The sequence below is a fragment of the Urocitellus parryii genome, chromosome 3 (genome assembly GCF_045843805.1).
Source record: "Urocitellus parryii isolate mUroPar1 chromosome 3, mUroPar1.hap1, whole genome shotgun sequence".
In the NCBI taxonomy this organism is placed as follows: Eukaryota; Metazoa; Chordata; class Mammalia; order Rodentia; family Sciuridae; genus Urocitellus; species Urocitellus parryii.
The window spans coordinates 56,293,551-56,306,408 of record NC_135533.1 but is presented as its reverse complement, the minus strand read 5'-3'; the positions used below and the strand labels follow the sequence as shown (position 1 = coordinate 56,306,408).

The 12,858-nt window shown below is 38.5% G+C and overlaps 1 protein-coding gene across 2 annotated transcripts in view; it reads left to right on the top strand.

Moving 5' to 3' along the window:
- The first annotated feature begins 4,918 nt into the window (after nucleotides 1-4,918).
- Rint1 (RAD50 interactor 1) overlaps nucleotides 4,919-12,858 on the top strand; it is a 30,371-nt gene continuing 22,431 nt past the window's right edge. Inside the window, exons 1-4 of one of the 2 annotated variants that reach the window (XM_026395765.2) lie at nucleotides 4,919-5,106; nucleotides 5,745-5,790; nucleotides 10,001-10,185; nucleotides 11,647-11,888. In XM_026395765.2, the coding sequence (XP_026251550.1) occupies nucleotides 5,080-5,106; nucleotides 5,745-5,790; nucleotides 10,001-10,185; nucleotides 11,647-11,888 (500 nt within the window). In that variant the 5' untranslated portion in view covers nucleotides 4,919-5,079. Of the gene's footprint in view, nucleotides 5,122-5,744; nucleotides 5,791-10,000; nucleotides 10,186-11,646; nucleotides 11,889-12,858 lie in introns of both variants that reach the window. The other variant, XM_026395764.2, reaches the window with a different exon arrangement.

The following is a 12,858-nucleotide window of genomic DNA, read 5'->3' as shown; positions in this document are numbered from 1 at the left end:
GGAGGAAGCTATGCATGTGTCAGGGAAGGAGATATATGGGAAATTTCTGCAACTAATTATCAATTGTGCTATAAACTAAAAACTGATCTAAAAATATGAAATTTTTCTAAAAATTTCTGAGATTGTGTGCAAACTCCTCACAAATGTGTTTAGGGGAAAGACCTTTCATATTTCTTTGGCTATTGGCTGGGTCCATGGTTAAAACTTAAAATTTTTTTGCATTTTAGCCAAACCTGACTTACATAGGGTCCAAGTGAAATGTGCATCTTTAATTTTCTGTTTTCCAAAATGGGTGACTCCATTGGCTTTTATGGTTAAAATAATTCAGAAGCATTCAAAGTCTCTCCCCTACTCTAACACACTTTACTAATCATTTAACAGTTAAATGTTCTCAACTTTAAAACTTCGTTTATATTATATACAATATTGAGTATATTGCTCTTAACTCTACACCAGCAGTATATGCATTCCTAAGTGCCTATCATACACGATATATCTTCTTTCAATCTATGATTGCCTAGTATTCTGTCCATCTTAGACGTCTTTCTCCAAACCTCAGATAGCAATTAATCTTTCTCTGCACTCTCTCATTCATTACAAACCTTTCTTTTGTTAAGCTTTATACTCAATCCTAACTTATTTGTTTCCATGTCTATGATTTTTTTCAGAGGCAAAATTTTGAGTTCAGGAAAGTGTCTTTTCTCCTTTGATTCAATCTTTAAATTTTTATCAGACTTATGCATGTCTGTGATTAAGAGGCAAATAATTCTATAGAATGAAACAGCAAAACCTGTATCCTTATCCCTCCCCTCTTCTTACTTGTATCCACCTTCTCAAAGGCAGTCATTTTTCTTCTTTTAACTGATTATTTATCTCCATCTCTATATAACATGCTTGTATTACTATGTTTTAATTTTTCACTTTTATGCATTATCTATTGATAATGGCCCAAAAGCCTTAGTTTTCCTTCCTTCTCATTTCTCCACTATACTTCTTCTTTTTTTTTTTAAGAGAGAGAGAGAGAGAGAGAGAGAGAGAATTTTAATATTTATTTTTTAGTTATCGGCAGACACAACATCTTTGTTTGTATGTGGTGCTGAGGATCGAACCCGGGCCGCACGCATGCCAGGCGAGCACGCTACCGCTTAAGCCACATCCCCAGCCCTCTCCACTATACTTCTCATCCCTCCATTTGCTCAATATAGTTATATTATGCTTTCTTTAGATTGTGTTTACTTCATTATAATGATGAAACTATCACTCTCATCTTGGGCAAGTAGGAAACTATACTTACTTCTCTTTCTCCTGCATAGGCTTCTGTTTTTGCTGTAGTTAATATTCTCTTGGTTTATTTTTTATTACTAAGCCAACCCCCAATTCCTTAATGATTGTTTAAATTTCCCTCTCCAGATGTTTGATTAGGTGAGGTATTCTATCAGTTTCATCTATCTGGAGGAGCTTCTTCTGGAGCCTTCTGACCTGCAAAAATCCATGCCTAGTACACACTTGTTGACAGGAAATCTCACTTCATTTCCCTGTTTCCTACATCTATGTGCTATGGTTTGAATGTTTCAACCAAAACTCATGTTAACATTTAATCCCTATTTGTGAGGTATTAAGAGGTGAGACCAGAGCTGTAGATGTAACTCAGTGGTAGAGAGCTTGCCTAGCATGCAAGAGGCTCTGAATTTGACCCATGGGACCTCAAAAGGGTGAGGGGGGGTGGGAGAAGGTGGGACCAGGAAGGCCTTTGAAAGAGTGGATCTGTGAATAAAGGTCATCTTGTTCTGGCTCTTAGATCTGAGCTGCTTTTACCATCATGTTATGCTCTGTGCTGCCTTGGGACTTTGGCAGAGTCTACACCAGCAAGTCCTTTACCAGATGCTACCCCTTAATCTTGGACTGCTCAGTCTCAGTAACTGTGAGTTGAATGAAACCTTTCTTCCTTTTTTTTTAAAAAAAAAATTAGTTATAGATGGACACAATATCTTTATTTTATTTTTATGCGGTGCTGAGGATCGAACCCAGTACCTCACACGTACTGGGTGAGCACTCTACCCACCGAGCCACAACCCAAGCCTCCAAACCTTTATTCTTTATAAAATATCCAGTCTGTGGTATTATAGAAACAGAAAACAGACTAAGACACTATGTCTTTTCTCATTGATTACTTTCTCATTTTAGGGGAACATAACCTTCAGTAGTTTCCTGTGAAAGAAAAGGTAAATGAAAGGTCAAATTTTGAGATCTTGAATGTCTGAATTCGCCTTTATTCTAATCTCAAACTTGAGTGATGGGTTACTAATCAAATATAGCATTCTAGTTTTAAATAAATTTCCTTTAGATATTTGATGAAATTACTCTTTGGTTCTCTTTGTTGCTCTGAGAAATCCAACAATATTGATTCTTCTTATTATCATCTTTTTTAAAAAATTTAGCCACTGAACTAAATCTCCAGTCCTTTTTATTTTATTTTTTGGTGGTGCTGGGTTCAAACCTAGGGCCTTGAACATGCTAGGCAAACACTTTACTACCATGCTATTGAAGCCAGAATTAAACAGGCAGATAGGCAAGGGTCAGATCCAGAGAATGGGGGAATAGAGATGTTATTTCCTTCAGAGCCCTTCCTCTACCCTTATCAAGATTACCTGCTCCGCTAAGGTATCCAGTTCCAGGGATTGTCCTTCCTTATAAGGAGTTGTTAATTATGCCCCACTTCCTGCCCAGATCACTCCACCTTGGCCCTTCCAGCTCATCTACTTCTCACCTTTTGGCGATCCCACTGAACATCTCTTGGGCCTAGTCACTACACAGGAAGGAGAAAGATGGGGAAAAGAGAGCAGGAGAACAAAGGATGCCTAGGAGATTAAAAAGGCAGAACACCCTCACTTCTTGGGGTACTAGGATACCACCTTTGGCCCCCCCTTCTTCTTCCCAGAAGTCCGTTACCCCTTTTTAAATAAACCCTGATTTATATGCTTGCCTCTGCGTGCTTCTCTAATGTCATACTTCAACACACGAGGAAGCAAAACTCGGCACTGGTAACCAGCAGCATCACTGTAACTCCATTCCCTTATTTTTTAAGACAGGGTCTCACAAAGTTGTTGAGGAACTTGCAATCCTCCTGCCTCAGCCTCCTGAATAACTGAGGTTATAGATGTGGACCTTTTTTTCTGGATTGATTCTTTATTCTTTGTAAATGATCAGTTTTCTTTCTTTCTTCTTCTTCTTTTAATTGGAGCTTTATATTTATACATTGTAGTTGGGTTAGTGAATAGTTTCTCTCTCTGAAAGTCTTTTCCCCAATGTTCTACAATTTCAGAGGGATGAGCCATGGAATGAATCAATTTTTATGAATTGTGCCAGACAGTTGGTGCATTTCAATTTGGAAACACATGATTTCCAGTTTGTGTAACTTTCTTAAATTATTTTGTTCAATGGCTTCCCCCAACCGCCCCCCCCCCAGGATATTTCCCACCATCTATCTTTCAGCCATAGGGCTTTTCATTTCTGTATGTGTGTGTGTGTGTGTGTGTGTATAATTGGTCTCTGAATCCTCCTTTTAAAATACTATCCTATCCTATTCTTATTTTATGTTGGCAGTTGTAACTCATAGCATATCCAATACATATATTTCAATTTTCTCTCACTAAAGAATTTGTTTCCTCCAAGGTTGCTTTTTCTTTTGCTTTGATCTTTATAACTTGAAGGACATGGAAAAACAACCCCCACGAAGTAAAAAAAGATAATGGGTCCTAGGGAGAGAAGAAAAGCAATGGGCTCTGGATTTTCAAAATTTCCCGCGGCTGCTGTTGTTCCCCAGACTTCCCAACCAACACATTCTGCTATGATTCAGTTTCACTGAACCCTGTAAAATTCAGACCCCTATTGTAACCAGTTGCCATTTTCTCTCCTGAAAAATATGCCCCTCCGGTGCTTAATAAAGGATCGTTGATCCGTTGAGGTCTGTCTCCATTCTTTTCTCTTCTTTTATTCATTTTGCTTTCAGTACTTCCACATTAGTTTGTTTATGAAGTTATCAAATCCCGGGTTCCTTTACCAACTGCTAGGAACTCCCATTCCTCCTCCCTGGCAATCAGCAGGTGATGGGGAGCCTCCACTGGGCAAAGTGCGAGTTAGGAGTTGAAAGCTCTTCCTCCATTCAGCTCCCAGGACGCTTACAACCAGAGCCTCATTCTCCAGGTAGGAAACCAGAGAGTTATCCCTAGGAATCTGATCATCCTTAAAAGAAAGATTAAAGATCCTAACTGTAAGGTCCTTGTTTAGCATCTGGATGGCCATCTTAAGTGACAGCTGCATTTTAGGAAAATTTTCGCTTTCCCGCCTAAGGGGGTTCTGAGAAAGGCTCACCACTGACTTCAACCTTCACTGCCCAGTAGGACTCGCCCGGGTCTAATCCCTGAGCCTGCCCCATAAAAGTCCCGAATCCCAAGCCTGTGTTGCCTCTCTCTCCTATGGAGAGATGGCCTTTATTTGTCAGCTCTAAATAAACTCTCGTGTGTATCCCTGCCTGGTCTGCGTCTTTCATTTCCCGCTCGCCCGCCCTGTTTCCTCGCTTTCCTTTCACTAAAATTCTTTGAAAATCTCCTATTAAACCGAACCAAATAACCTACATTTACTTGTAAGTTCTTAGTCAATAAGCTTACTCACACTCTCTAACATAATATTGTCTAAGATATAAATTTAAATGATTTACAGAGAATCTATGGCGTGGAGGAAGCATACCTTCAAGCTAAGAGCAGCTCCCAGCAAGCAAGGGGCTTTACAGTGGCTAAGAGGGATCGCCCCTTTCCCTCCAGAACCTTACGGGCGGGCGCCCGCTTCCTGAGCGGCCATTCCGACCCTCGGCCAGCAGGTGGTGCCACAGCGCGGCCCGGGGCTACGCTGCCATGGCCTCTCTGGGCCTAGAGGAAGGAACCAGAGAGACAGCAAGAGGAAGTCGAGGTGGCGCGTAGTCCTAGGGACACCGAGTCGGAGCTGGTGTCTGTCGCTGGCCGGAGTCGCACTCCACACACCAAGCTGGCAGCGCATGGAGCCGAGGACTCGCGCGGAGGCAGAATGCATCCGACCGACGAGATCTGCGAGGTCCTTGCAGCCCCGGTGAGGCGACCTTGGGAGGGGACGCTGGTGGCCCAGTCAGATGGTACAGATCTCCCAGGGGAGATTGTTTGGGTGAGGTGACCCTAGAAACTAGTGGTACCCGTGGCTGGAGCCGGAGGGTCTTCCAAGACCGAGTTGTGCGGGCCGTGGTGACGCAAGCCTGTAATCCCCATTGACCCCGGAGGCTGAGGCAAGAGGAGCGCAAGTTTTAAGACCAGCCTGGGCAATTTAGCCAGGCCCTAAGCAATTTAGTGAGACCCTGTCTCAAAATAAAATAAAAAGGACTCGAGATGGAGCTCAGTGTTGAGACGCCCCAAGGGACGTAGGTCCAACGAAGTGGGTCTGATGGTCTGGGTGAGATGACAGATCTCATTGGGTGGTAACCTCGGCGACTGGGCAGGTAACTCGGGTCTTAAGTGTCACAGACCTGGGAAGGTGGCAGTGGTGGCACTAAGGAGATAGCTATCTTTCAAACTGATATCTGATTGCTCTGGCCCCTAAGAAGGCCTCAAAGGGAGAGAGACTGGGACTCCTGTCTTCCAGTGGGTGTCGTTTAGGAGCCCTGTATGAGTTCCATCTTACTTCATTCTTAATTTGTTTTGTCACACCTATTTTCCTTCTAGTGTTCCTCTGAAAGTGGCGAGGAAGGGAAGAACATCGAGGAGAAAAGTAAGTAGGCTCCAAATACCTTAGCTCTTTTTTGCCCAGCATTCCTTCCAAATTCACCCTTCCAGGGTCTGCAACAGAAAAGGGTTCTTAGCCTGTTATCTTTCAGATGAACTATTTTCTTTCTGTGGAATATGCTTATATAGTAATAAATACTGATTATCATTATACACATATTGCTGTGTAAAGTTGTAAATGTGGGAGGCTTTGGAGAAGAACACTTCCTGACCCTCTACCTAGAACAGGAACTGGTATGGCTTCATTCAAGGTCTGTCCATCAGATACAACTCAGAATAATTGGGACCTGCTTGTCATGTTAATAATGCATCAATTTAAGCATCAGGAGTTTGGAGAAGCTAATGATTTAGGAAACATGACAAATATCTTAATCAGGTTCAAAGGAAGTAAATGATAATCATTTAGTTGCACTTTTACCCTCAGTGAATTTGCAATTAAAATTTGCTTTGGGAAGAGCACAATGGATAATTTGAGTTCTGGATCTTGGACTGGTCAGGGAAGGGGGAAAAGTTGGTGCCTACATTTCATACCTAGGATAAGAACATATGCCAGGAATGTTGACATTTGTCATTTTATTTTAATGTGATTTTTTTTTCTTTTTAAGTTAATGTAGAATCAACTCTGTAAGAGTAAGTATGGCAGGTTATTGGAAATCAAGGACTCTTCAGGGGCTTTTGAAGTGAATTTTTCTTTTGAGGCGGGGAGTAGAGCATACAATAGCTCTTTTATGGGAATCAGGGATTGATACCACTGAGCCACAATCCCAGCCCCAGTTCATAACTCTTGACAATCAAGGCTGCTACAGCGTAATTCCTTTTCCTTGAAGGATATGAGTGTGCACCATAACTTTTAGTTAAACCCTTCTCCTATGGTTTAGATATGAGGGGTCCCTTGAAAAGCTCATGTTAGGCAATGCAGGAATGTTCAGAGGTGAAATGGTTAGATTATGAGAACTGTAACCTTATCAGTGGATTGATCCCACTTGGATTAATACTTTGAATGGACTTTTGGGTGGTAACTGAAGGCAGGTAGGACATGGCTGGAGGAAGTAGGTCACTGGAGATACGCCTTTGGACTATATCTGTCCTGGCTCCTCTTGCACTCTGCTTCCTAGTTGTCATGAATTGATACCCTTCCTCTGCCATACCCTTCTGCCATGGTATTCTTCATTACCTCAGGGTCAAAGCAATGGAGTTGGCCAACCATGGACAGAACCTATGAAACCGTGAACCCAAAATAAACTTTTCCACCTCTAAATTTTTTTTGTCAGATATTTTGATCACTGAGATGAAAAGCTGAATAACATACCTTTCATTTTCCACATTCAGATGCCTTGGAAGTCTGATGCCTACCAATATATCATTTTAGTAACAGGATAGACACTGATTGTCATATTATGGACTTTGTCCTTGTTCCCAGTGTTCAGTCAACTACTTTGCAATTAGTAGTGCTCTTTACAAAAAACGGAAAAGGAGAGACATAAAAATCTCCTAAATCACCAGTGTGTCATTTTGAAGTATGTAATTTGATTAAGAATGTACTATATGACACATTTGAATTGTTATATACATAAAGAGTGTGATTTTTTTTTCTTTTCTGTTGAGGTAGAACCAACTCCCTAAGATGTAGCAATCTAACTTTTCCCGGAGGATTCCCTGTCTCTATTTATTTGTGGATATACACAACTCACTTATTTATAATAAATAGGAAAAAAAAGAAGAAATTGTGAATATACAATGATATTAATATAATATTCATATATAATGATTAACTTACAGTTGCACTAAAGTATGATATTATGTATTGTGATTAATTATTATATATTAATAAAGTGTGGATGCAGACAGGTCAATCCTGTTCATATTTAAAGGAGAAGAAAATAAATAGTATTGGATTAAGAACAAGAAATGAGGGGCTAGGGATATGGCTCAAGTAGTAGCGTGCTTGCCTGGCATATGTGAGGCACTGGGTTCGATCCTCAGCACCACATAAAAATAAAATAAAGATAGTGTCCACCTAAATCTAAAAAATAATTTTAAAAAACCCAGGAAATGAATTTTAGAAGTTAAATAGAACAAAGGGAAATTTTAATTTTTGATGGTAGAAGGAAGGGTGAGGGAAGAACATACTTGATACCAAACATACTGATATGTATTTTGTTAGTCTTTACATAAATAACTGAATAATAGCTGATATTTACATTTTACATTTAGGAATATATTTGGATGTTAATAGTTAGGATGACTTGTAATGAAGGTGTTTACATGTTGTTCCCCAGGAGGCTCTGTTTCGTTCCCCCCAGCTTTATCCCCCCCACACACACACTTTTTTAAAATTATTTTTAAACTAGGAATTACTCGAATCTAGAAAGGTTAATTCATCAATGTGGAAAAATTCAAATTGTGGAGGGAGTAGAACTGAGTGTGTTTATCAGTGAAATGAAGTATGATTATACTTCAGGTTTTCTAAACTTGCCTGGAAGAAGAAGCTGTGAGTAATGAAAAGAGAATAGCTTATGCATAGAAACAGATTCCTCAGAGAGAAACCTGAACTCAGCACACTGGGGTGGGCTGCGAGGACTGTTTCTGGTTTCCCTTGTGCTCTCTCCCTTTTTCTTTGGTCATGTCACCCCTTAATTCTTTGCCAAGAAACTGCTATGAACCTCCAGGTCCCTGAGGTGCAGGGCACAGTTCAGAAAGCCACCCTGAACCAGGCACAGTGCCACACCTGTAATCCCAGCTACTTGAGAGTGTGTGACAGGAGGATCAAAGTAGTCCAGCCTGGGAACCTTAGTGAGACCCTTTATCAAAATAAAAAGCGCTAGAGATGTAGCTTAGTGGTAGAGCACTTGACTAGCATACAGAAGGCCCTGGGTTCAATTTCTAGTACTGAAAAAAAAAAAAAAAAAAAGAATGCCACACTGGTCAGCAAAGTATAGCAAGAGATACCTGATAAGAAGAGCAATGCTATTGATCCACAAATTTAGGACAATTGAAAATAATTTAGTTGCCTTTGAAATAGACTATTTGCTAAAAATTTGTTTTCTTAAGTATTTTGTTAAGATAAAACTTAAGCTGGGTGAGGTGGTACATGCCTGTAATCCCAGTGGCTCCCTGTAATCTCAGCGGCTCATGAGGCTAAGACAGGAGGATCGAAAGTTCAAAGCCAACCTCAACAAAAAGCGAGGTGCTAAGCAACTCAGTGAGACCCTGTCTCTAAATAAAATACAAAATAGTACTCCTGAGTTTAGTCCCTGGTACCCCCCCCCAAAAAAAAAAAACAACTTGAAAAATTTAAATTTATATATTTGACTTTTGCTTAAAAAGAATTACAGGTAACTTTAATTAGGTCTTAATAAACATCCTGGAGAGTATTTGGGAAATTTCACATTGCTCTTCAACAAGAAATGGCTTCAGGGTTCCAAGTCATCTGCTTTGCCACGTTTTTACTAAGTCCAATATAAATTGGGCTAAATCTGGTTTGTTTGCCATGGAAAGAATCTCATTTTGTACAAAATAGCCATTTTGATTTTTTTCAAGTAATTTTTGTATTTTCTCTCATGTATTCTTTTTTCCTTCTTCCTGTTTCTGATATGGACATCTTTGTAACAATGACATTTTAAGCTTTTAAAACTGTTTTAAGAGAGTTTTTACTTATTGGTCACCTTTTCAAATTTCTTCCATATACTTGAAATATTTCAATAATTTAACATTTTAAAACTAGAGAACTCATTTGTTGTTAGTCTAAATCTACCATTGATTCCTTATAAAATTAGAAAAGGGGTCTGGGGTTGTAGCTCAGTGGTGGAACATTTGCCTAGCATGTGTGAGGCACCAGGTTTGATTCTCAGCACCGCATATAAATAAATAAAAATAAAGTTCTATCAACAACTAAAAAAAAAATTGAAAAGGTATTAGCATTGTCATGACAATGTCTATTGAAACCTCTGGTTACTAGGTCAGACTTTACGAGATTTTTTCTTCACTCTGAATTTCTTCCACTCTTAAGTATTTTGTAGTACTTGCTTGATAGACTGCTTTATAGCTATTCATTTAAATATTATGTGTCTATATATAGTGTATGTATTTTAAAATTATTAGTGTTTAAAGGTAAACACACTGTCTTGTGTATCTTTTATATTTCCTTTAACTCTATAGTGCTTAGTGGTATTGAGTAGTTCCTTTTTAAATTTTAGGTGATATGAACATTGCATCTCTCATGGGAGGTGAAGAGGTCTGCAGAGATACAGATAATGGTGACCTTCCTTCTTATGTGTCTGCATTCATAGAAAAGGAAGTTGGAAATGACCTTAAATCTTTAAAAAAACTTGATAAACTCATAGAACAAATGACAGAAAGTAAAATGCAGTTAGAAGAACAGGTAAGTATTAAAACTCGTTGAAATAATATCACTAATAATGGGGCTGGGGCTGGAGCTCAGTGGTGGAGCACTCGCCTGGCACATGCAAGGCCCTGGGTTCAATCCTCAGCACCACATAAAAATAAATAAAAATAAAAAGGTATTGTGTCCAACTACAACTAAAAAATAAATATAAAAAAATAAATAATATCAATAACATACTCATTATAGGAATAGAATATAAACATAATCACTATTATTTATAGAATTTTAGAGTTTGGATTGTGACAAAAGTCTAATCATTTTAAACTATTTAACAGGTTTTTAAAGACCTACAAAGGTACTACATGTTTTATAGATTATTTAAAAGGCAAAAGTTCCTGCTTATTTATGTCTTGAAAACATAATGATAGCTAACATTTTATATAGCTTTTATAGAATGACTTCTAAAGTGCTTTATGAATAAATAATATTGTGATTTACAAAAATGTTTAGACACTGTCATTCCATTTTTTTTTTAAATAAGTGCACACAGCAAGAAAAACACAAAAAGTATAATATTGTAATAGTGGTTATTGTAGGGTAGTTGGCTGAAAGTGACTTATTATCTTCATATTTTATGTCTTTTTAGGTTCTTTTTTTCTTTTTACAATAAACATTACCTAAAATAATTGGAAAAAAAAAACAATGAAAGTATTCTTGAATCTAAAATAACTGGATCTGTATACCTGGAATAGTCAAAGAAAAAAAAATATTGTTTAACTACTAAATTAGGTTAAGTATAGTCTGTGGGTATGTGGATGTCATCCCTGGGTTGTCAGTTGTCTTATGTTCTCCTATTCTTACCTGTCACCTTGGGCCTCCTCAACTCTCCTCTTTTTATCTTTCTACCACACCTACTGCTAGCCTCTACGCTTAGCCTGGCCCCATCAGTTTGTTTCACTCTTGAAGGGCTCTGTTAGAGGTTATGTGGTAGCTGAGTGGGTTATGCCTATCCATTGTGTGGTCTTCTACCATGCCTCACCTCATCTGCCAGTCCTTCTACAGGAAGGTCAGTTCTGCTGCGACACTAGGCTGCACTTTCACAAATTATATGTAAATAAACATAATGAACATAATGGTTTGTCGAATTCACATCCAGCATTTTATATTTGGATTGATTGGTAGGGTTGAAGAAATCAAATCTTTCTTTTGAAGTTTTTTTTATAATATTTATTTTTTAGTTGTAGTTGGACACAATACCTTTATTTCACTTATTTTTATGTGGTGCTGAGGATCAAACCCAGGGTTTCGCATGTGCGAGGTGAGCACTCTAAGGCTGAGCCACAATCCCAGCCCTCTTTTGAAGTTTTTAATGGATAATTTTCAGTTCTGTCAGAACAAACATGCATTTGGAAGTGAATGAACTAAAAAAAGATTATGAAAATTTTATCTGATTGCTGCTATTTGTCTTGTTTATTTATTTATTTTTGGTATGGTTAGGTACTTACCATTTCATCAGAAATTCCTAAAAGAATTCAGAGTGCCTTAAAAAATGCAGAAGAATCAAAGCAATTCCTTAATCTGTTTCTGGAGCAAGAAACTCAACTCTTCAGTTCCATTAACAGCCATTTGCTGACTGCACAGCCTTGGATGGATGATCTCGGGGCCATGATTAACCAAATTGAAGAGATTGAACGGCATCTCGCTTACCTTAAATGGATTTCGCAAATTGAAGAACTAAGGTAAAATGGGCCTCTTTGTTCTCATAATTATTGTTTTCCTTTGAGGCTCTGTCTTAGAGCATGCATGCTTGCCATTAATAATTGAGTTAATTAAAGATTATAATGATGTAATTTTACCAGTTGTTAGGAAAATAGCATTATGATAATGATTCTTTTCCTTTGTTGTGAATGAACATAAACTTTTCAGGGAGTTTAATTTGCATTTGAAAGAAAGTAACTATGTTAAAATTTTAAGTCTTATAGTTGTGTTATGAACATCTGGTAAAAAGTATTGTTTGTAATATGAAATTAGTAAAACAAACACTCAGTGTAGGTAATAGGTATCCCTGTTTAATTTTTAGAGATAGTCACATGAGATGGATTGCTTCCTCTAGAATTTGAATTTTTTTTTTTTTTTTTGTATTAGAGATTGACCTCAGGGGCACTTAACCACTGAGTCACATCTCCAGCCCTATTTTATATTTTATTTAGTGACAGGGTCTCACTGAGATGCTTAGCCCCCCACCATTGCTGAGGCTGTGTTTGAACTCAGGATCCTCCTGCCTCACCCTCCTGAGCCACTGGGATTACAGGCGTGTGCCACTGCGCCCAGCTTAGAATTTGAATTTTTTTCAGTGTGAATCATTAAATAACTTATTTTAGATGAATAACAAAATTCTACTGAGTAGGGGGGGAAAGAGAAAGAAGTTCTTTTAAATTGAATATATACCCCTGGTGATTATATCTGGTATTGCTTTTTAAACAAGCCAGAGTGACATTTCTACCTAAAGGGGCAACTTATTTGGTTTCATGATATGGTCCCCTGAAATTATATTGTTGCATCCTTGCTTAGTTTTAGCTATTCTTGTTGCATAACTGTCAGTAGCTATTAATGTCTGGAAAACCAAAGGGAGAAAAATCATCCAAGAGTACCCCCTTCCTCACGAGTGAACTAGGGTCTGGTGCATGCTAGGCAGGTGCCCTTCCACTG